Source organism: Sorex fumeus, unplaced genomic scaffold, assembly GCF_029834395.1.
Source record: "Sorex fumeus unplaced genomic scaffold, SorFum_2.1 ptg000109l, whole genome shotgun sequence".
NCBI lineage: Eukaryota > Metazoa > Chordata > Mammalia > Eulipotyphla > Soricidae > Sorex > Sorex fumeus.
The window spans coordinates 3793806-3817497 of record NW_026606166.1 but is presented as its reverse complement, the minus strand read 5'-3'; the positions used below and the strand labels follow the sequence as shown (position 1 = coordinate 3817497).

Below are 23692 nucleotides of genomic sequence, written 5' to 3'. Positions count from 1 at the left end.
GACAGACTCCACACCTAGCCCCTGTCCTAATCTGCCCTCGGCAGGAGCGGGCGACGCTGGGGAACGCCCGGACTGGGCCGGGGGCCAGACAGGGCCTTGGGTCTGGGCGGGACCGAGATTGCCTGGAGGGAGCCGAGCTGGGCAGAGTCGGGGGGGTGGGCACGGGGAGGCCCCGGACTGCGGTGACTGGGCGATTGGGCGGGGCCGGGTGGGGGCGGAGCCGACTCAGAGGCGGGGCCGGAGGAGACTGGGCGTGGCTACGTGTCGAGGGGCGGCGATAAGAGCGGCCCGAGGCCCAGACTCCGGGTGGCGCGGCTTCCAGGGCCGGGCTGAGATCGGGGGCGGGGCCAGTGGTCGGGGCGGGGCTAGCGCCCGGGGGCGGGGCTCTGGGGACTGGGCGGGGCTCTGGGGACTGGGCGGGGCCAGTGTCGGGGCGGGCTGGGGCGGGGCCATCCCGCGGGCTAGTCGCGAGCCTGCAGAGCTGAGACCTGGTGCCGAGCGCCGGGCTAGCGGTCCGGGACCCTGATGCTGTTGGTTCACATCCTGTCGGCGGGCCCCGAGGCCGCGGGGTCCAGGCAGAGTCCGGACAAAGGCCACCTGGTGAGCGGGGCGCGGGAGCCGCCGTGGGCCTGACCCCGGGTGCGGCGGGTCGGGGTCTCGGCTGGCCCCGCCTGCGATGCACTGAGGCGGGAGGGTCCGGGGGGAGGGGGGGCGCGGGCTGGGGGTCTCCGGACCGGCCTCACGCGCTCCCGCAGGTCTTCCGAGTGCAGGTGCGGTGCGGCGGGCGCAGACACACGCTGTCCAGGCGCTACAGCGATTTCCACGCGCTGCACCGGCGGGTGAGGTGCCCTGAGACCCCGACTGGCTCCAGTCCGAAGCCCGGGGACAGCCTGGCCCCCACCCTCCCGCGGTCCTGAGGCTTGGGGTGGGAGTGGGTGCGTCCCAGCCCGCCCTGTCCTTGGTCCCCGCTTCTGCCGCCTGTCCCCGCCCCACCCCCCTGCACCTGCAGGGGTGTCTGATGGGGACCTCCTGGCAGATCAAGAAACTGTACCAAGTGCCTGACTTTCCCTCCAAACGCCTGCCTGGCTGGAGAACCAGAGGGCTGGAGCAGCAGCGGCTGGGCCTGGAGGCCTATGTGCAGGTGCGGGGGTACCTGGGGGCCTACGTGCAAGAGTGGGGGTTACTTGGGGGACCTACGTGCAGGTGCGGGGGTACCTGGGGACCTACGTGCAGGTGTGGGGGGTACCTGGGGGCCTACATGAAGGTGCGGGGGTACCTGGGGGCCCACGTTCAGGTACTGTGGGGGATGTCACTGCAGGGGCGTGGGCAGGGTGTGGGGATGGGGGTGCAGCAAGTCACTCACTGCCCTCAGAGTCTTTGCTGGAGTGAAATGGGCCTGAAAATCCTGAGTTGCTGAGATTAAGGCACAGGGCAGGTGCGGGGGCAGGGGACGCTGCCCTTCTCTCCAGTCTGGGGGCTGCAGGCACTGCTTTGGCAGGACGGGATCGGCTAGTTGGCCTCATGTCAGTTAAGAGTCTCAGGGAGGAGGATGCGCAGAGTCCCTGAGCTGGATTCCGTGCTCTTGTCCTGGAGACCTCGGATCCTTGTAGGGTTTGGGGTCACAACCAGCTGTGCCCAGGGGCTACTCCTGGCCCTGTGCTGGGCACGGACCCGCCTCCTGCTTTGGCAGCATCTGCTCCCCCACCTGGCTTCTTTGCTGAGGAGCTCTGGAAGGCCCCTGGTGTGAAACGGCCCAGCTGACTGGTGACTCTGTCCTCCAGGGCATCCTGCACTTGAACCAGGAAGTACCCAAGGAGCTTCTGGAATTCCTGGGTCTTCTGCACTCCCCCGCAGACCTCAAGACCAGCAGCTGGGGGTGAGTGCCTTCTGGGACCATGACTTGGCAGAGGGGCCAAGTGTTGGGGGTGGCAGGCTAGGGTCTGTTACCTGCTTCCCAGACCTGGGCCTGTTCCTGATAAATCAGCAGCCCTTAGAGGTGGTTCCAGACCACTTAGTCTTGCCCCTTTCCTCACCGCCCACCCCCGGGAGCTTATTGCTTCTCTTTTTGGCTCTCTGGGGAAGTTTCTGCCTGGTGACAGCTGGCACTGTGACCTGCACCTGGCTGCTGCTGCTGCCCCCTGGTGGCCATCTAGGAAGGCTTGTCCTGCCGGTCACAATATTTTCCTGTCCCCCTTTCCTGGGTGGGTCCCTGGTCTGTTCATCCCAGAGTCCACCAAGAGGAGGCCTGACCCCACCCCCTGCTCCATGACTCATGGTCTCTTTCCTTCCTAGCGCACAGCCGTGCCGTCAGCCTGTACTAGGCTTTGGCCTGGATCCCTATGTCCGCACCCCCATTCCAGGTGAGTGGGTACCTGACCTAGGAGTCATATTTTAGGGCCCAGGTGCGTGGAGGAGGGGAGCCTTACACTTTGGAAGGGTTGGCACCACACTCAGCAGTGCCAGGAATCACTCCTGGCAGAGACTGGAGGGGCCATACATGGTGCAGGTCCACTGCATGCAAGGCGACTGCCCTCCCCACTGTCCTGTGGCTCTGGCTCGCCTTCCTGTCAGCTCCAGCTGCTCCCTTGGGTGTCAGGTCCCTGCTCCTGCTTCCCGAGCCCACTCAGGGTGCCCCAGAGAGCACGTGTGGGGAACAGGCACAGCTGCTCCGTCTCTGGGTTTCAGCAGCCCAGCAGATTGAGTCAAGCTGAGTGCCAGGCTTTGTCCCGGGTGGCCAGCTGCCCTCACCCCATGGGGCTCAGCCTCTGGGCCCCTCACGGTCATTCCCTCCACAGAGCCGCTGCCCAGCGTGGTGGTCCGAGGTGTTCTCCAGGGCCTCTACAGCAGCCTGCCCGACAGCCAGCCAGAGGCTTGCGGCCACTGACCCCCCGGAAACAGGCCACCTGTCAGCACCATCACATGCCCCTGTTCCAGCAGCCCAGACAAGGGGCATGGCCACTGTCCTCTAGGTCTGGGCCTGGGATTCAGCCCCCAAGCTCCAAGTTCAGCGGCAGCCCAGATCCCGGTACAGGACTGGGGACAGGGTGAGAGGACAAGGATGCTTTGAGGGGTCCGACTGCTTCGAGTGGGGGTTACTCCTTTACTCCTAGCAGCTGGGTGAGGTGCAGCTGGAGGCAGTTTAGACGTGAGGAGCCAACAGAGCTCCTGGTGGACATCCTGGGATGGTCGCTTGGGAGAGTGGAAGCTGAACCCCCAGTGGCAGGTAGGGTCGGAGTGCAGGGGCATGCAGGTCCAAGAACCCAGCCCCCAAACAGGCTTCCTTGTTTTTTTGGGGGGTGGGGGGTCACAGCCACGATGCACAGGGGTTACTCCTGGCTCTGCACTCCGGAATTACTCCTGGTGGTGCTCCGGGGACCATAAGGGATGCTAGGAATCAAACCCAGGTGGGCCGCGTGCAAGGCAGACGTCCTTCCCACTGGCTATCACTCCACCCCTCCCCCCCTTTTAACCCCCCCCCCCCTTTTATTTATATTGGACAGTGTTGCCCGGAGTTTGTTGTGAAACCGGGCCTGGTGGGTGGGTGGCTGGGAGAGTGGATGTGGGTGGGGTCCGCTTCCTGGACGCTAGCACCCCTGGTGAAACATGGCACTGAGGCAGTCTCTGCCTTCAGAAGACCCTGCTGGCTGCAGACACGTGCTCGCAGGAAGTGCTCCCTGCAGCTCTATTCCTTGGCGATGGCAAATGGGTTCTCCACCTCGATCTTGCCACAGTCTGCGATGGTCATGTCCTTCAGGGGCCGGTTCTGCCATCTGTCTTGGTGCTCTCCACCTTGCGCATGACCTCCTGGAAGGGAAGCAGAAGCTGAAGGAGAACTGGAGCACAGGGAGATGGAGGCCCCGGGGCCCAGCACCACCTCGGGCCTCAGCCTTCAGGGGGTCCCCTGAGGCACAGGCCAGGCTGGGCTGCGCAGGAATGGACACAGGCCCTGGGGGCACTCAGAAGTTAGGGTGCACCGGGACGCTAGCTCGTTCTTCCTGACCACTCAGGTTTGTGCCATGCGCTGGGTCTGAGTGCAGGGTTGCTTTGCGCGACCAACTCTGGTGTTGCCAGTGCCTGAGCGCGGCCACCTGAGCAGTCCCCTGCCAAGTGCCGCCCCCAGCCCAACTCACCATGCCCTCGATAACTTTCCGGTTATCGGAACACCACGTGCTTGCCATCGGGCCAGGTGTTCTTGACCGCCGTGATGAAGAACTGGGAGCTATTGGTGTCTGTGCCAGCGTTGGCCATGCTCACCCAACCCGGACCATAGTGCTTCAGCTTGAAGTTCTCATCAGGGGAGCGTTCGCCATAGATGCTCTTACCTGGGAGGAGAGATCGGGGGAGCTTCGTTCCCTGGACAGCAATAGCCGGGGCCTCTGTCTGCACTGGCCCTAGCAGCCAGGTGGGGTGTGAAGCCCACACACACCTCTGTCCCCTTCCCCTCTGGTCTGGACACCAGAGCACGGATGGACACGGCCTAGGGCAAGGGCTGCTTGAACTTCGCCTTGGCCACCCCTCTGCCCTGGAAGCTCTCACACAGCCCTGGTACGTAAGAACACAAAGCAAACACCTGCGGGACATGGGGACAATGGTGGAGGGAAGCGACACTCAGGGAGGGGGTGGTGTTGGGATGTTCATGAAGAATCCCCCAAGAGCTATACTGTAACTCATGGTGCCTAAAGTAACACTTAAAAAAAAAATGAAGTATCTCCTGACCGTAAACCACAAACTTATTTTTTATTTATTTATTTTTATGTAGGAGTATTGCTATCATAAACTTATTTTAGAAGCCAGAGTTTATGCACAGCTCCTCTGATGGCAGGACTGTGATGGCTTCTAAGGAAGGGTCACGTGGGTACTTGCACCTGCTGAGCCTGGTCTGCATCCTCAGCACCACATTCTGACCCTCCCCTGAGCAGAGAGAGAGCACTGATGGGGGGGGGCGGGGGGGTGGAAGGGGGCTATGATTTGGGTCCCAGACAGCCAAGCGTCTCTTACCTGAGAATGAATGAACAGAAAACGAAGGTGTAGGGCAGGAGACAGTCCAGCGGGGAAGGTGCTTGCCTTGCTGTTGGGGTCTCAGCAGTTGGCCTGAGACTTTGACCAAATCCCCTGGCTCCGGAAGCAAGAGCTGGCCCTGTTTACAAAGACCCAGGGGGCTTGCTCCAGCACTCCCCACACACAGACACTCTAGTTGAGAATGAGGGACATGACTGTGCCCACCTACCCATATTAATAACCTGACCCTAAGAACAGGATTTGTAAATCATTAACTGACATCGGTACAAGTCCTACAAGAGAAGCACGCTGTGCGGGAGAACTGTGCTGTACGTGGGATTGCCCCCCTCTCCCCTTCTGGGTAGGGGCCAGTAAACGAAGAACTGCTTGATCGCCAGACTCCCCCCCTCTATGGCTTTCTTTCTTGGTGCCAGGGCAGCTGCAGGAATCCCATGGTGCGCAGAGGGCCAGAACAGAGGCTTCTTTTCTACCCACTCCCTCCCCTTTAGGGAGTAAGTCCAGCAACTTCGGGGGTGGGGGGATCATACTCCAGTTTGCCGGGGTCGACTGGACCCCCACACCTTGCATGCAGCTGACCAGAGTTCGATCCCCAACACCCCATATGGTCCCCCAAACCCACCAGGAGTGATTCCTGAGTGCAGCGCCAGGAGTATGTCCTGAGTACTCACCGGTGAGCATGTCAGGAGGGCCTGGAGCACAGCACCTGTGCTATTCCCACTTTCCTCCCCACACCCTGGGGTGCGCATAGCGGGTGTCAGACAGACCAGAGAGTCTCAACCACACACTCACATTTCCAAGAGATGCTCTTTCTACAGAGGGGAAGCTGAGGCAGACGCAGGCCAGGCCCGCCCAGAGTACTGACTGGAAGCCCCCACTCAGAATGGTCATAACCAAGGAGGACTCCACTCTCAAGTTTCCTGAGTCAGCCCCCAACCTATGCCTGTGAGCAAGCCTTCCCCAGAGACAGGGTAAACACCTAAACAGGCTCAATCTTTGCTGGGCTCGGGGCTGCACACAGCTGCATGTCCTGTCCAGGGACACTCCCCAGCCGCTCATTCTTATTTTATTTTTATCTTTTGCTTTTTTGGGTCACACCCGGCGATGCTCAGGGGTTACTCCTGGCTCTGCACTCAGGAATAACTAATGGCGGTGCTCGGGGGACCATATGGGATACTGGGACTCGAACCGGGTCAGCCGCGTGCAAGGCAAACGCCCTACCTGCTGTCACTCTCTCTTTAGGAGGTTTCTGGAGTCATACCTCAGTGCTCAGAAGCTGCTGGAGAACAACACAGTCCCAGGACTCAAACTGGGGTTGGCTCCATGCAAGGAAAGAGCCTGCATACCCCACTAACTCTTGGGTCCGTGACTCCTCACCGTGACCTGCACGCACTCTGGTCTCTCTGTTGGGGCTGAGGCACTGCTCTTACTGGCACAGACAATAGGCTGAGGTCTGCAGCAAGTGTCACACACCCAACCCTGTGAGGCAGGAGTTTAACACCAGATTCCAAGCTGAGGCAGAGGCATCGAGCTGGGAAACGGCACAGCGGGGACTCCACACCCAGGAGCCCAGCTCTGGGATCTCTGATTCTCCCCCCACGAGACCCTCTCTGGGCTCCTCACAAACCTGTCCAGCCCTGCCATCACCCTGGACATCCCCAGGATTAGTAGAATGTTGCTCAGGAGGACAAGCCCCTGGTCCGGTTCCAGGGGCTCCATTTCCAGGCCCCCCTGAACCCCGCTCTTTCCTTAGGGGGTGGTGGGAACTCAGGGGATCAGGTGGTGGCGGGGTCAATCCCAGGGCCTCCCATGGGTGCCAGTTGGCTGTGCTCAGGGCTGACTGCCAGTGGGGCTTGGAAAACCATATGGGTTGCTGGGAATTGAACCAGGGTTGGCCACATACAAGGCAAGCATTCTGCCTGCTGTAATAACGAGCTACCCATCCACAGGCTCCAGCTCCTGTATTTTCATTTTGGTTTTGGGGCCATACCTGGCAGTTATCAGGGCTTACTCCTGGTTCTGTGCTCAGGGGTCACTCCTGATGGACTCTGAGGACCATATGGGATGCCAGAGATTGAGTCTGGGTTGGCTGCATGGAAGGCAAATGCCTCTCCACTCTGCTATAGCTCCAGCCCCAAGTGTTTTCTTTAAGGGAATGTTTATGGGGGACAGAGGACCTACATCTTTCAGTGCTCGAGGAACCCTGCAGTGATGTAATGTCCAGCACGGCTGCATGCCAGGCGAGCGAAGGAGCCCTGCACCATCTCTCAAGCCCTCCACAGATATGTTTCCTTTGGTCAGTAAATTCTCATAAAGGTAGAAGGTGGGAGCTGAAGAGATAGCACAGTGGTAGGAGCGTGACTTGCACTTGGCTCACCAGGGTTTCATGCTGGCATCCCATATGGTACACTGAGCACCAGCAGGAGTAATTTCAGAGCCAGGAGTAACCCCTGAGCACCACCAAGTGTGGCCCCAAACAGTGAGAGAGAGAGAGAGGGGAAGGAAGAAAGAAAAAGAGAGAGGACAGAAGGAAGGAAGGAAGGAAGGAAGGAAGGAAGGAAGGAAGGAAGGAAGGAAGGGAGAGAAAAGAAAGGAAAGAAAAGGCGTCCAGGGAAATTGCTCTGTGGGCTCCTCACACAGATGGTCCAGGCCTTGGTTCAATAGATTCCCTCGCTTGAGCTGATCGCCACTCATCTCTGATGGCCACTTACCTCTCCTGTGGCTAAAGCCAGGAAATTATCCACTATCTTGGGCACAGTCTTCCCGAGGAGACCGATGACCACCCGGCGGCCAATATCTTCATCGCCCACGTGCAGGTTGAAGTCCACCTGGGGGACAGGAGTGCCTGGTACTGAGGAGGGGTCTTGCTAGAAGGGACCTGAGAAAGGGGAGGGGCCAGGGATAAAATTGGCAGGTTTGGGCAGGGAGGGCTGGAGCGGTTGTGGGGAGGTCACACCAGCTCAGCCCTCCTGAACGGAAAAGTGGTGACACTCCTTACGGGCAGAGTGCACGACTTGCTCTAAAAACAAACCCAAAAACTAAACAAAAAAGCTAGCATTTTGTGTTGAACTAGCTAGTATTGAGCGACTCAAGGACAAATTACCACTGAAGTGGGCTTTGGGCGTTGCAGCTTCCAAAACGGGACATGTGTGTGTTATCCAAAACAGGACATTAGACAACTCCCGCAGGTCGTGCGAACTTACTGGAACCCACATCCTGACTCGGTCCCGGTCCCCACCCTGTGAGGCCAGTTCCTTAGACTTATTTTCCGCGGACCTTACTGTGATGTCTGCAGCTCGCTGCCATGTGTATGATGTATATAGGTGTTTGCAGGTTAAGTACATGCATTTTATAATATGTGCACCGAGAGTGGCTTGGGCCGTGTCCTGCAGTTTTCAGGGGCTGCCCTACCCTGCGTTGGGGTCGCTCCTACAGAAGCAGGGCTTGGGGTGCAGGATGGGCCAGCCCCAATTGCAGGCAGCTTTAGAGCTCACCCTGTTACCTCGTTTTTACAGAAACCCTCAGGAAGGTAGGGACTAGTTTTCTTATGTCACAGCACGATTTCACATGTTCACACCCTCAGCTGGTGGTGCTTTGTTGTAGGAGGCTACCCATGTCTTCCTACACTACAGAGCTATGGTATTATTAAACGACTTTACAACTTTCCCCCCCCTGGTTTTGGGCCACACCCATCAGTGCTCAGGGCTTACTCCTGACTCTGCATTCAGGGATCACTCCTGGCAGGGCTCAGGGGACAATATGGAATAGCTGGGATCCAAAGTGGGGTCAGCCACAGGTGAGTTATGTATTGTACACCGTGTCCTATTGCTCCAGTCCTACTTACTTATGATATTTTTGGCCAACTATATAAAAGTTTATAATAAATCTTGTAGATCAGACACAAATGACTGGGTGGGTACCCAAGCAGTCTGGAATTAAATCTGGACTCTGATAGACACAAACACTTGAAGTAATTATTTCCTCCCTGGTCTTTACAACAGACTGATGTCTCTCAATGTGTGGTGAAAACCGAGATGATGATTGAGGACAAGGGAACTTGAAATATGCTCTGAAGGAACATATTTTCCATATGAAAAAGATTCTGCACTTAGAAACCATGCCGCCATCACCCACTCCCACACCCCACCAACTCAGTGTAAGAAAATATTTGCTCTCTTATTGTATGAATCGCTGGAGCGATAGCACAGCGGGTAGGGCGTTCGCCTTACACGCGGCCAACATGGCCGACCCGAGTTCGATTCCTCCGCCCCTCTCGGAGAGCCCGGCAAGCTACCGAGAGTATTCGATATGCCAGACACAGTAACAACAAAGTCTCCAATGGAGACGTTACTGGGCCCGCTCGAGCAAATCGACGATCAACGGGAGGGCCTTTACCTTTACCTTTTATTGTATGAATCAATAATATTGGAGTTTTTAAAGAATTTGCAAAATATAGAGGCCAGAGTGATAGTACAGTGGGTAAGGCATTTGCTTGCATGTGGCCGACCCCAGTTTGGTTCCCTGCATCCCACGTGATCCCCGAGCCCACCAGGATTAATTCTTGAGAGCAGAGACAGGACTAAATCTTGAGCATGTTGTGTATTTCCCCCTCCCCCCAAAATTCCAAGGAATAAAAAAATTTAAAACAAAAAGAATTAGAAAGGAAAAGAATTTGCAAAAGTGAAAAAAAAAAACCCCAACTTGTAGAGCTAAATAGACACTTCCTCAAATGACATACAGGCGTTAGATGAGCGTTATATGCTCATTTCAGGCCAAGAGATGTCACCAAGGGTAAGGTGATAGTACCCTTGATTTGATCCCCTGAGCACAGAGCCAGGAGTAGACCCTGAGCATTGCCAAGTTTAGACAACTCCACACCCCCTCAAAGAGTTCTTCATGGGCTGGAGAGATAGCACAAGGATTGAGGCACTTACCTGGCATATGGCTAACCTTAATTTGCATCCTCAGGAAAACTTATGGTCCCCCAAGCACTGCCAGAAGTGGATCCTGACCACAGAGCCAGGAGTAGCACCCAAATCTTCTTTTTTAAAAAATTTTATTGAATCACTGTGAGATAGTTACAAGCTTTTTTGTTTGGGTTACTATCACACAATGATCAAACACCTATCCCTTCACGAGTTCACATTCCCTACCACCAATATCCCCAGTATACACTCCCTTTCCCATCCTCCCCCTGCCTCCATGGCAGACAATATTTCCCATACTCTCTCTCTCTCTCTCTCCCTCCTCTTGGGCATTATGGTTTGCAGTACAGATACTGAGAGGTTGTCACGTTTGGTCCATTATCTACTTTCAGCACACATCTCCCATCCAGACTGATTCTTCTGACCATCATTTTCTTAGTGAGCCCTTCTCTATTCCAGCTGCTTTCTCTCTTCTGCTAATGAGGCAGGTTTCCAGCTAAGGAGCAATTCTCCTGGCCATTTTATCTACTGTCTTTGGGTGTCAGTCTTATGTTATTTTATACTCCACAAATAAGTGCATTCCTTCTATGTCCATACCTCTCTTTCTGACTCATTTCACTTAGCATGATACTCTCCATGTCTATCCATTTGTAAGCAAATTTCATGACTTCACCTTTCCTAACAGCTGCATAGTATTACATTGTGTAGATGTACCAAAGTTTCTTCAACCAGACATCTGTTCTAGGGCACTTGGATTGTTTCCAGGTTTTGGCTATTGTGAATAGTGCTGCAAGGAACATATAGGTTCAACAGATGTCATTCCTAAGGTGCTTTTTTTTACATAGTCGGGATATATTCTCAGAAGTGATACTGCAGGGTCATATGGAAGCTCAATTTCTAGTTTTTGAAGGAATGTCCACAATGTTTTCCAGAAAGGCTGGACCAGTCGGCATTCTCATCAACAGTGAGAGTGTCCCTTTGTCCCCATATCCACGCCAGCACTGATAATGCTAATCCTCCCTATCCATGAGCAGGGGATGTGTTTCCATTTCCTAGTGACCTCTTTTATTTCTTGAAGTAGTGTTTCGAAATTTTCCTTGTATAGGTCCTTCACCCCTTTAGTTGAGCTGATTCCGAGGTACTTGATTTTCTGAGGTGCTATTGTGAACGAGATTGTTTATTTTTAATGTCTAATTTTTCTATTTTATTATTTGTGTACAGGAAAACCATGGACTTTTGGGTGATTTTGTAGGCTTCCACTTTACTATACAAATCTATTTCTTCTAGGGCTTTTCTGTAGAGTCTCTAGAGTTTTCTAAGTATAGTATCATATCGTCTGCAAATAGTGTTTGACCTCTTTCTTTCCTATCTGTGTGCCCTACATATATTTTTCCTGCCTAACTGCTATGGCCAGTACTTCCAGTACTATACTGAATAGTAGTGGTGAGAGCAGGCAACCATGTTTTGTGCCTGATCTTAGAGGGAAGGCTTTTAGTTTTTCCCCCATTGAGAATGATACTTGCCGTGGGTTTGTGGTAGATGGCTTTGACTATATTGAAGAAAGTTTCTTTGATGCCCATTTTACTGAGAGTTTTTATCATAAACAGGTACTAGATCTTGTTAAATGCTTTCTCTGTGTCTATTGATATGATCATATGGTTTTTATTATTTCTTTTATTGATATGATGAATTATGTTGATTGACTTGCAAATGTTAAACTATCCCTGAATCTCTGGAACTAATCCTACTTGGACATGGTGTATGATCTTTTTGATGAGTCGTTGGATTCTGTTTGCTAGGATTTTGTTGAGGATCTTTGCGTCTCTGTTCATCAGGGATATCGGCCTTCAATTCTTTTTCTTTGTGGCATCTCTGTCTGCTTTTGGTATCAGGGTGATATTTGCTTCATAGAAGTGTTTCTGATACTTCAATTTCCTGGAACGCTTAAAGAGGATTAGGAATAAGTCCTTCTTAAAGATTTGGAAGAATTCACTAGTGAATCCATCTGGGCCAGGACTTTTGTGCTTGTGGGGACTTTTTTTTTACCGTTTTAATTTCCTTGATGGTTATGGGTCTGTTCAGGTAATCCAGGTCTTCTTGGCTTAGCGTTGGAAAGCTATAGGAATCTAGGAATTTATCTATTTCCTCGATGTTTTTCTTGTTTCGTGGCATAAAGCTTCTCAAAGTAATCTCTGAGGATCCTTTGAATTTCTGTAGGTTCTATTGTAATGTCCCCCTTTTCATTTCTGACTTGGTTTATTAGGGTTTTCTCTCTCCCTTTCTTTGTGAGCCTTATTAGAAGTTTATCTCTCTTGTTTATTTTCTCAAAGAACCAGTTCTTGCTTTCATTTATCTTTTGGATTATTTTTTGGGTTTCCACCTCATTTATTTCTGCTCTGAGTTTTATTATTTCCTTCGTTCTGCCTGAGCCCCAATCTTAAAATGCAAATCCAAAGGAGAGCTGGTACCTCACACCAGTGAGAATGGGCACATCCAAGGTGGTGAGACAGGAACCCCCAGTCACTGTTGGTGGGGGCATCATCTGACTCAGCTCCCATGGAAACACTACAGCGGAGCCTCGCTCAAAAATTAAGAATTAGACTTTCAGGGCTAGACACATACCAAATTCCGCAGGATGGATATGTCATTCCCAATGTTCTCCCTTTTGAAATCTGACACGCCATTTCATCGGTAAAGAAGCGAACAGCACCTGGCCCAGATAAGGTCAGACCTGAACACCTGAAGAACCTGACGTTTGTACTCATCAATACACTGGCTTGGCTCTTCACATGCTACCTGTCTGAATGCAAAGTTCCGTCCCAATGGAAAACCAGCAGGACTGTACTACTGTACAAGAAGGGAGACATCCACGACATTGGCAACTATTGCCCAATCTGCCTGTTGTCTGTCATGTATAAGCTGTTCACTTGAGTCATCCTGAATAGGATTGACAGAACATGAGATGAAGGACAACCATGCGAGCAAGACGGTTTCCAAAAAGGATTCAGCACAATTGACCATATCCACATGATAACCAAGCTCGTTGAGGTTTCTCGGGTGTTCAAGATGCCGCTCTGTCTAACATTCATTGATTTAAAGAAGGTCTTTGATTCTGTTGAGACTGAAGCAATCATGAAGGTCCTAGCCAAACAGGGCATTCAAACTCAATACATCAGGATCCTCCATGAGCTGTATTGCGGATTCACTGCCAGGATATCACCATTCTACAGGGAGGTGATCATTTACGTCAAGAGAGGGGTTTGGCAGGGTGATACTATTTCACCGAAACTCTTCAGTGCCACCCTCAAGAATGTCATGCAACGACAGGAATGGGAAGGAATGGTAGTGAAGATAGACGGTTGGCAACTACACACCTCCACTTTGCTGATGACATCGTTCTAATAACACCAAACATTAGCCAAATGACACAAATGCTGGCCGACTTTGACCATGAGTGTGGAAAGGTCAGACTACAGCTAAATCTTACAAGGACAATGTTTATGAGAAACGGTCTCGTTCCTGACATTTCATTTGCTCTCAACGGGATGACGTCTCCGAATGCAGCAGTTATGTGTACCTAGGTCGAGAAGTCAACATGATGAATGACCTGGCACCTGAGTTACGCAGGAGGAAGAGAGTGGCTTGGAACACCTTCAAGAGCGTTGAAGAAATAGCTAAGAGGATGAAGAACCTCCGGCTCCGGGCACATCTCTTCGATTCCACTGTTCTTCCTGCATTAACATATGCATCAGAGACCTGAGCCCTACAAAAACAGGATGAGAATACTATTCAGGTCCCTCAAAGAGGTATCAAAAGAGCTATGCTTGGAGTATCACACTTCACTCAAATGAGAGAAAGAATCCAGTTATGACCTCCGTCGACAATCAAGAATCAGCGATGCTGTCTCGTTTGCCAAGGTGTCAAAAATCAGATGGGCTGGACAGGTAATGAGATTTGGAGATGACCACTGGACTAGAGCTATTACCGACTGGATTCCACAGGACATCAGAAGATTGTGTGGCCACCCACCTATGACATGGTCAGACTTCTTCATCAAGACCCTGAACAATCGGTTTGAGGCTGTTCATGTTCCTAGAACGAGCAGATGCCATTGGGTTACACTGGCGCACGACAGGGACGAATGGAGATGTTACTGGTGCCTGCTCGAGAAATCGATGAGTAACTTGATGTCAAGTGATCAAGTAATCAAGTGATATATATACACATAATGGAATTCTATTTGTTTATCTATAGAGCAAGATGAAATCTTGCACTTCACGGCAACTTGGATGGAATGGAGGTTATCATGGTAAGCAAAGTTACTCAAAGAAAGGACTAAGATGAATGATCTCTTCTGTGTGGAGAATAGGGCAACCAACCATAAGACTACTTACAGGACAGAGCAGTCTCACAGAACTGAGTTGACAAAGGGCAGTGGGAGGCAGGCAGGTGTGAGAGGGGAGCTGGAGACCTGGGTGGAGGGAGGCTGATACTCGGTAGTGGGTATGGGGTAGCAACTATATATCCCTGAAATAGTGATATCATAAGATTGTAAATCATGTTGCCAAGTTAAGAAAAAGGCCCCCCCTCCAATTTAAATCATTTTCTGTTTCAGCGTCTCCCCTGGCTCTGCCATCAGGGATCACTCCTGGCAGGGCTTTGGGGACTGATTTCAGGACTGAGCCTGGGTTGGCCATAAGCAAGGCAAGTGCTGCAACCTGTCTACATTTCTCTGGTCTCGCTTTCTAGTTGTTTATTAATTTTTGTGCCACTAGAAAAATAATAGAGTGATAGGCACAGAAGATGCCTAGGGTCCACTTAGGGGCTTAGAGGGGATGCCAGGATCTGGAGTAAATGCCCTTAGGATGGTTATTCTGTTTGTTTAGGGGTCACAACTGGCAATGCTCAGGGATTATTCCAGGCTCTGGACTCAGGAATCACTCCTGGCAATGCTCAGAATCATAAAGGATGCAAGGATCAAACCCAGGTGAGGCTGGTGCAAGGCAAGTGCGCTGCCTACTGTTCTGCCATCAGGACCTTTGTCACATTTTCTGAAGCAGGCCCTCATGCTCCAGGGTCTTGCTAAGGGTCCTTGCAGATGCAGGCAGATCTGGTATGGCAGCGTTTGGAGCTATGCCATTGTTAGAATCCATTGCTGAACTGTTTTTGGGTTCCTGGAAAATGGCAGGCAAAAACAGTCACATTTCTGGAGGAAAACATGCCAGAAGGAAATCTTACTGGCATGGTAACCAGGGAGGCTGTCTCCTTAAGACATCGCCCTAACAACGATATTCGTTTTGAGCCCTGGGGCTCTCCCATGTTATAAATAGCTGGACTGGGACAAAGTCTGCTCCAGGTCCACCTCAGCACCTCAGTGGGAACTATACTTGGGGACTCTAGGAATTAAGATCAATCTTAGGGCAACTGAAGCTGAAGTTTAGCCAACAAGAGGTATGTTCAGGGTCCAGAGCCATATTACAGTGGGTAAGTCACTTGCCTGCATGTATCCAACCCAGGTTCCATCCCTGCGTTCCATCCCTGAGCACTGCCATAGTCATTCCTGAGTGCAGGGCCAGGAGTGACCCCTGAGCATGTCAGGGTCTGCTCTCAAAACAAAAACAAAAACAAAAAAGATATGTCCATGGTTCCATAAGACTCACCAGGAGCATTTATATTTGGGGGGTTAGCACAGTCTAATTGAGGCTTCAAAAAATGAAAAATAAAAAACAACTGGCTACTTTGTTACCCTGTTTATAGAATAAAATGTTTTGCAAAGCTTTAGAAACATCTGCCATTTCTCTATGTATATTCAAGCCCCCCCCCCCCAAAAGTATTAAGCAAGTCAAAATGTTGTTGATTCAGAGTGCTAGTACAGAGGATTTAGTGCTTCACAATTCTGGCATCACACATTGACCCAAAGCTCTTCCAGGACGGATTTCTGGTTCAGAAGTAAGCCCTGAGCACTTCTGGGTGTAACCCCAAAACCAAAAGCTTTCAAGAAAGGCTAGCACTTCACTCACTATAAGATGCAGCTTACTCATTGGTTATGGGCCATAGATCAGGGGGATAATTATTAAAATCTGCAAAACATAACTGCAGTTCTAGCATTATAAACCTAATGCTTTATTAAATTTCACATAGGAAATGTCTTATTTTGTTTTGTTTTTGTGGGTGGGTGGCACATTCAGAAGTACTCAGGGTTACTATTGACTTTGTGTTCAGGAATAACTCCTGGAAAGTTGGGGATGCATATAGGATGCTAGGCCCTGTACAAGGGAAGCACTTCACCAGCTGTTTTATCTATCTGGCTCTGTCTATTCATATTGTGACCAATTTTTCTAAGAGAATGGCAATATGATTCCATGATGAGTTTATATGCTGAACTATCTAACAGCCTTTTTTCTTTTTTTTCCTTTTCTTTTTATTTTAGTATATGTGCTCCTGAAGCGAACACAGTAACAAAAAGTCTCAAAAAAAATGGAGACGTTACTGGGCCTGCTCGAGCAAATCAATGAACAACAGGAGGACAGTGTCTTTTTTTAAAATTTTAATTAGTGAGACACCATGAGGTACAGTTGTAGACTTACCAATTTTTGTGTTTGGGTTTCAATTATACGATGATCGAGGACCCATCCCTCCACCAGTGCCCAGTTTCCACCACCACAGATCCCAGTATTCCTCCCACTCCCCATCCCCCCCATCCCACCCTGCCTCTGTGGCAGGGCATTCTCTTTTGTTCTCTCTCTCCTTTTGGGTACTGTGGTTTTCAAAAGAGGCATTGAGTGGCAATCATGTTCAGTCTATAGTCTACTTTCAGCATGCATCTCCCATCCTGGGAGGATCTCCCAACACCCTTTATTTGGTGTTCCCTTCTAAGAGCCTTTTTTCATAGACTTATCGAAAAATTGTTAGAACAATTGCAGATGCAATTTAAAGATCTCCTTATAACAATCCTGTCTAACCATACAGTTTCTTTCCAAAAATACAATCCTCAAATCTTCTACACATTTCTTTACATGCACTGTGTCTTCAGTTTTCCTTCATTCTATGTCCATAGTTATTCTGAGAGTGTACAGATAAGAAAGTTTTATGAAATAGTAAGATAAATTTCTCTACTGATTTTCACTGATGTTACTGGATATACGGAAAATTTCTGAATACTATTCCTGAGTTATAATTAAAAAAGAAAAGGAAAATGACCTGTTACCTCTACAATGGAAATAAACTTAATTATATTTATGTTATATGTCCATGGGCTGGAGCGATAGCACAGCGGGTAGGGCCTTGCACGCGGCTAACCCGGGTTCGATTGTTCCTATCCTCTTGGAGAGCCGGGCAAGCTACCAAGAGTACCCCGCTTCAGAGCAGAGCCTGGCAAGCTCCCCATGGCATATTTGGTATGCCAAAAACAGTAACAACAATTCTCACAATGAAGGTGTTACTGGTGCCCGCTCAAGCAAATTGATGAGGGAGGACAGTGCTACAGTGCTATATGTCCATGATTAAATGCTTAGACATGACATACTTTAATTTATTTCCTAATGAGAATAGATCTTTTGTTGTTGTTGTCGCTCACACCTGGTGGTACTGAGGGGTTTTGCCTGGTTCTGTATTCAGGAATCAATCTTGGGTGGCTTGGGCACCACACGTGGTGCTACAGATCGAAACCAGGTCAGCCCCGTGGAAGGGCTGCATTGTACCCACTCTAACATCCCTGGCCCTATTTCCCTTTAAAGAGTCAGTGAGAGGATAGTTCTCATTCATAGGGTTTTTCTTTTGTGTGATTTCTCTCATGTTCATGAGGCCTGATTTCCATGAGAATATTTTCCTACATTCTTTACAGTCATAGGCTTTTCTATGTGAATTCTCATGTTGATTGAGGTTTGATTTCCATGCGAAAGTTTCCTTACATTCTTTACATTTATAGGGCTTCTCTCCTTGTGGATTCTCCTGGGCTGGGAGGCTTAGCTTCTCTGAGAATGTTTTGCTACAGTCCTAGGGCTTCTCTCTATGCATTCTCTCATGTTGGAAGAGAAGGGACTTCCAGGAGAAAGTTTTCTGCCATTTTTTACATTTATAGGGCTTCTCTCCAGTAGTCAAAAACAAGTTCTTACAAACACCATACTTACCAAACATGATAAGAGAACAGTTTTCTTCAATATGAAACTTCATTTCTGAAACCTGGATAGAGTTCACACATTTCTTTTCTTTTCTTTTTTATTAGTGAAACACCATGAGGTACAGTTATAGACTTACAAATTTTTGTGCTTGGGTTTCAGTTATACAATGATCAACTACCCATCCCTCCACAGGTGCCCATTTTCCACCACCACAGGTCCTAGTATCCCTCCCACCCCCCAACCCCCCGCCCCAACCCCCCCATTCCATTCTGCCTCTGTGGCAGGGCATTCCCTTTTGTTCTCTCTCTCTCCTTTTCGGTGCTGGAGTTTACACATTTAAAGTAATTTTGAAACATGTCTCTCTTTGTTGCTCTCAACTTCTTGAAATCGTCTTTAGGGATTTCTCTCTTTTTTCTTGTCTTTTCCCTTTTGGGGCCATACCCAGCAGTATTCAGGGCTTACTTCTGGCTCTGTACTCAGGAGTCACCCCTGGTGTGCAGGGAACCATATGGGATGCTGGGGATTGGACCTGGGTCAGCCATGTGCAAGAGAAGCACATTACCTGCTGTACTATATCACTCCGTTTCCTGTCTACAGGGATATCTCCGGATATGTTTAATCAAGTTATACTAAGGCTGAATATGTAAAATTAGAAAAAATACGTAAAGATAAAAAGTAAAATGAGATAGATCTATTCGCAATGAGAAGCCTATCTAAGCATGTTTGTGGGATTATATATTATAAAGAAGGTCCTTTCAAACAGAAAGGGACCATGAATTTCATTAAAGATGTATATACTTAGTTTTGCTTTTTGTACCACACTAGGTGGTGCTCAGGATTACATCTGACTTTGTACTTGGGGATCATTCCTGGAAGTGCTTGAGGGACAATGTAGGGTACTGGGGATTGAATGTAGGTTGGCCGCATTCATGACAAATGCTTTACTCGCAGCACTATCTCTCTGATCCTAAAGGTGTCCTCATTTTCAAAACATTCTTCTTATCACTTGTGAATTAAAGTAATGAATAATATTAAGAGCCTAGTGTCAAACTGTTCTTATTTTCTTTCTCAATAATGAGAAAATTCATGGTAATTTGTTAATTTTATCTGAGATTTAGAGCAGAGAGATTTTAACCTACTATTTTATTTTGTATGTTTTTTTTCTAAACTTTATCTAAGAACATCTTTTTATTAAGAGACTCTGCACTGTTCTCTTCTTGGAGCTGGGTTTTATAGTCTCTCTCTGGTCTTGGCCGTTGATGGGATTACCTGGCGCTGGGGGCAGTGGGTGGGTGTGATGCCTGCCTACTGGAAGATGGGGGATCTGGGTGGAGGATGCTCAGCCCTGATCTGAGCAGGCTTGGAGATCTCAGCCCCGGGACCTGCATGCCTGGGTTCCTCTGCTGGTTCCTTCATGAATGAGGCTTGTCCGGATGTGTGGAGACTGGTCTCAGCATGGCTGAGGCTGGTTCTGGAGGTCTTTGGCTGCTGGGGCTCTGCTCAGGGTGGAGAGGGAAACTCAACCCGTCCCTCCAAGGGGCCCCGGTGAGGACAGCCAGGTGTGGGGGCAGGAGACATCTTATTATCTCATTCTTACCTTGGGCAACCTGGCAGGCTACCGAATGTATCCTGCCTGCACGGCAGAGTCTAGCAAACTCCCCGTGACATACTCAATATGCCAAATACCAGTAACAATGATGGGTCTCATTCTACTAATCCTGTAAGAGCATTTCTCAGGGCTAGGACGAAGGAGACGTTACTGGTGCCTGGTCGAGGCCATCTACGAACAACAGGATGATCGTGATAGTGATCTAAGTATATCTAAGAAGATCTTATTCTTACCATTTATGTTTGAAAATGGCAGTATTTTCTGGATCACTATATAATGGGTGCAGAGGATCCCTATCTACTAGTCACTAGAGAGGTGCTAACATAAAGGCACAGGCATTTAAAATCTATTTTTATTTTATTATGTTACTTCCTTATAGTGCTTGGCTGGAGGCATCTAGGGTTTATTCAATGGGACAGTATCTTCCTTCATGTTTAGCAAAGTCATCTTTCTTCAGATCCCTTATTAAATTGACTTTGACTTTATTTTAGGAGACTGGAGAAAGTACGGTGGATAAGGCTCTTTCCTGACACGTATTAAAACAGCCTGCTTCTTTTGTTTGGTTTGGTTTTGGTTTTGGTCACACTCGGAGATACTCAGGTTTATTCCTGGCTATGCACTGAGGAATTACTCCTGCAGATCCTCAGGGACCATAGAAAATGCCATGCACTAAACTTGGGTTGTCTGCATGCAAGGCAAGCACTCTACCCACTGTACTATCTCCCTACCCTGAACATAGCTGTCAAATGGCAAATAAGAACTACTAGAGGTATGTATGGTCTCCTGATCCCTGCCAGAAGGGATCCCTGAACACAGAGCCAGGAATAAGTCTTGACCACTGCTGGGTATGCACCCCCAAACCAAACCAAAGCAAAGTGATAAAGCAGGTGCTGTAGAAACTATTGCTGGGAGCATGAAAAGTAAACTTGGAAACGCTCTTAGAGCTTGGGCTGGTATTTGGAGGCTGAAGGGGTTTGAAGGAGCCTCAGTTAGAGACTTAGACCGGGTAACTGAAAGCCACACTGACCTGGGAATGGCTCTTGAGCTTTCAAGTTTATTTCCTTGGAGCAGCGCCCTAGAGAAGGGAAGAGTCTGTTTGAGTCCTCACCTTCTTGTCCTCCTAAATCCTAAGGTGAGTTAAGGAGTCACAGGAAAGTGCTCAGAAGAAAACGGCTTTGTCTGGAAAAGCGCCAATTGGCAGAATGCAAGTCAAGGATTCCAAGGCCTCTTTCCAGTCATGAGCCAACAGACTTGTTCCTGAAAGGCTCAGACCTGAACCTTGTCCTAACTCTGGAGACCCATGCTTGCTTGAGCAGGCCCTTGATCCCAGATGCCCCAGAGTAGCTCTTTTCAATAAAGTAGGGGCCAATCCCGTCGTGGACCCCACTCCTTTCTCATGTTCCTCCTCCTCCTTACAGGGACCGACTGAGAAGCCTCCACAGGGAGGACTCTGGGGTTACGGGAGCTCCCTGCTGTGCTCTCTGAGCACCAACACCTGGTGGTGAGAGGAAGTTCCAGCGACAGTTAGAGGGGGTGGGACTCCTCTGATCACCACCCTTGGGAACCAAGACTTCAGCTAGTTGTTCCCAGGCCCTCTCCCCACACATGTTCCCAGGGCAACCCCCAGCACAGGGCCTTAACTCCTGATTTCTCCTCTCTGAGGAATCTGCCAAGGCTATTAGGGGTGGTGGCAACAACCAACGGGAGAACAGTGCTGAGTGCAGACAAGATACTGGGGAATAGTCTATGAGAGATGAACAGTGCTGAGTGCAGATAATTGCAACATCGTCAATGAGAGAAGAGTGGTACTGAATGCAGCCAATAGAGAGTGGCAATAGCCAATGAGAGAAGAGTGGTGGTGAATGCAGCCAATAGACAGTGGCATTCGCCAATGAGAGAAGAGCGGTGCTGAATGCAGACACTAGACAGTGGCATTCGCCAACGAGAGAATAGCAGTGCTGAATGCAGACACTAGACAGTAGCATTAGCCAATGAGAGAAGAGCGGTGCTGAATGCAGCTCACAGACAGTGTCAATAGCCAATGAGAGAAGAGCGGTGCGGAAGGTAGACGATAGACAGTGGCAATAGCCAATGAGAGAAGAGTGGTTTTGAACGTAGGTTACAGACAGCAGCAGTAGCTTGGTCACTTTGCAGCCCATGCAAGGGATTTGGAGTTCGCGGTCCTTGAGAAAGTCTGGGGAGTTTTTCTTATGATACACCTTACCCTCTGTTGGCCCTGCACCCCAAGTCCCAGTAGTACCATCACTGAAGTCCGTTAAGTCTTCCTGGGGACGTTGAAGCAGAAGGTTGGGCATGGTGCTTCTTGATTTGTTCTAAATGCAGTTGCTTTGGGCAGTTAAGTACTGGATTCTTAAGAGAGTTCAAAGGTCGACTGCCTGTTGCCCCAGCCTCTCCTCCTTGCTTCTAGTAATTATCTCCATTAGATTCGACTTGTTTACAATGTGTGGTACCCCCAGCTTGTTGCCCTCTTTTGGCCATATCCACCCCAACCCGGTTTTTGGTTGTTGTTTTTCCCTTCTGGTAACAGTGGGAGAAATTGAGTAATAAAAAGAGGACGGAAATCTCTTTGTCAGTTTCTTGTTAAAATTGCTTTAAAATGTTGTCCTGTTTTGGGGCTGGAGCAGTAGCAGAGCGGCTAGGGCGGTTGCCTTGCATGTGGCAACACCTGGTTTGATTCCCAGCATCCCATATGGTCCCCTGAGCACCGCCAGATGTGATTCCTGAGTGCAGAGCAAGGAGTAACCCCTGTGCATAGTCAGGTGTGAACCCCCCCCCCCAAAAGCAAAAAAAAAAAAAAAAACCCAAAAAACAAAAAAATCCAAAAATAAAATGTCGCCCCTTTTTAGAATTTCAATTTGGCTATTTCAAGTTAAAATTTCACTTGGGGGCCTGTGGGGAGATAGTGTTTGGGCACTGCTTTGCTCTTGACCTACCTGGGTTTGGTCCTAGTACTCCCAATGGTCGTTGTAGCCTGCCAGAGTGATCCCTATGCACAGGGACAGGAGTAGGCACTGAGCACTACCGGATGTCCCCAAAGTAAACAAAACATTAACTTGGGAGTGGTCCTTGACCAGAGAACCAGCCTGGACACAGTTCGGGATGCCCGTTCCATATACAATTTAAGTTCTTGCATCGGGACTGGGCCTCCTCCACCCAGATCTCCCATCTTCCAGTAGCTAGACAGTTACACCACCTACTGCTGTGTAATCCCACCGAAGGCCAAGATCCAGAGACTATAAAACCAAGCTCCCAGAAGCTTGTACTTTCAATTAAATATTTAAATTGTGCTGTCTCAACTTGAGGGAAAGGTGTACATCTCAGTTTATCTCAAATTAAGAGTATGGGGCTGGAGCAACAATGCAGCAGGTAGGGTGCTTACCTGCTCAGTGCCCAGCTGGGTTCAATTCCCGGCATCCCATATGGTCCCCTGAGCACCACCAGGAGTGATTCCTGATTGCACAGCCAGGAGTAACCCCTTAGCACTGCTTTGTAGGGCTCAAAAAGATAAAGAAAAAGATTTGGATGGGAAACTTCAATCTTCGACACTTCAACTGCCACAAATCAGTACTAAGCAGCTAAGATTTATGTGGATACTTAGTTTCTGTTTGAATTTTAAATCATTTATGAACTTTGTCACATAACAGGGAGACAGCTGCAAGGGCAGGCAAGAGACCCCAAGTCTGATTCCAGGTTCAGCTTGACCTGCCTATCCTTTCGGCATTGCTGGGCGAGGCCCTCATTCTCAGCAGTGCCACACATGGTCCTGTGGCCCCCAGCACTAAAGGGAGAGCTCCAGGGCCTTTCTGGGCGAGAAGAAAACCTTTGGGTCTATAGCTTGTGTGAAGGTGGGGGAGAGTGGACCCCTGCAGGGGCCCCAATTGGAGCTCCTCCCCCTAGCAAATTGATAAGAACAAAATCTTGTTACAAAAGAGGTGGAGTGGAGACTACTTATTTCTTCTTTCATCAGGTTTTACTTATGTGGGAACTGTGCTCCATGAAAG

At 49.7% G+C, this 23692-nt stretch overlaps 1 protein-coding gene and 1 pseudogene across 2 annotated transcripts; one reads left to right on the top strand and one right to left on the bottom strand.

Annotated features, from left to right (window-relative positions):
- Positions 1-478: 478 nt before the first annotated feature.
- On the top strand, positions 479-3176 carry LOC130042768 (sorting nexin-22-like). 2 transcript variants are annotated; one of them, XM_056134962.1, is made up of 6 exons: positions 479-600; positions 756-839; positions 1037-1141; positions 1782-1876; positions 2293-2360; positions 2796-3002. In XM_056134962.1, the coding sequence occupies exons 1-6, from the start codon at positions 526-528 to the stop codon at positions 2882-2884; spliced, it is 516 nt and encodes a 171-aa protein (XP_055990937.1). In that variant the 5' UTR covers positions 479-525; the 3' UTR covers positions 2885-3002. The 2 variants fall into 2 exon arrangements, with proteins under 2 accessions (XP_055990937.1, XP_055990936.1); XM_056134961.1 differs by lacking the exon at positions 2293-2360 and having other exon boundaries at positions 2796-3176.
- A 426-nt stretch (positions 3177-3602) lies between these two features.
- On the bottom strand, positions 3603-21985 carry LOC130042760 (peptidyl-prolyl cis-trans isomerase B-like; annotated as a pseudogene).
- Between the last annotated feature and the right edge of the window lie 1707 nt (positions 21986-23692).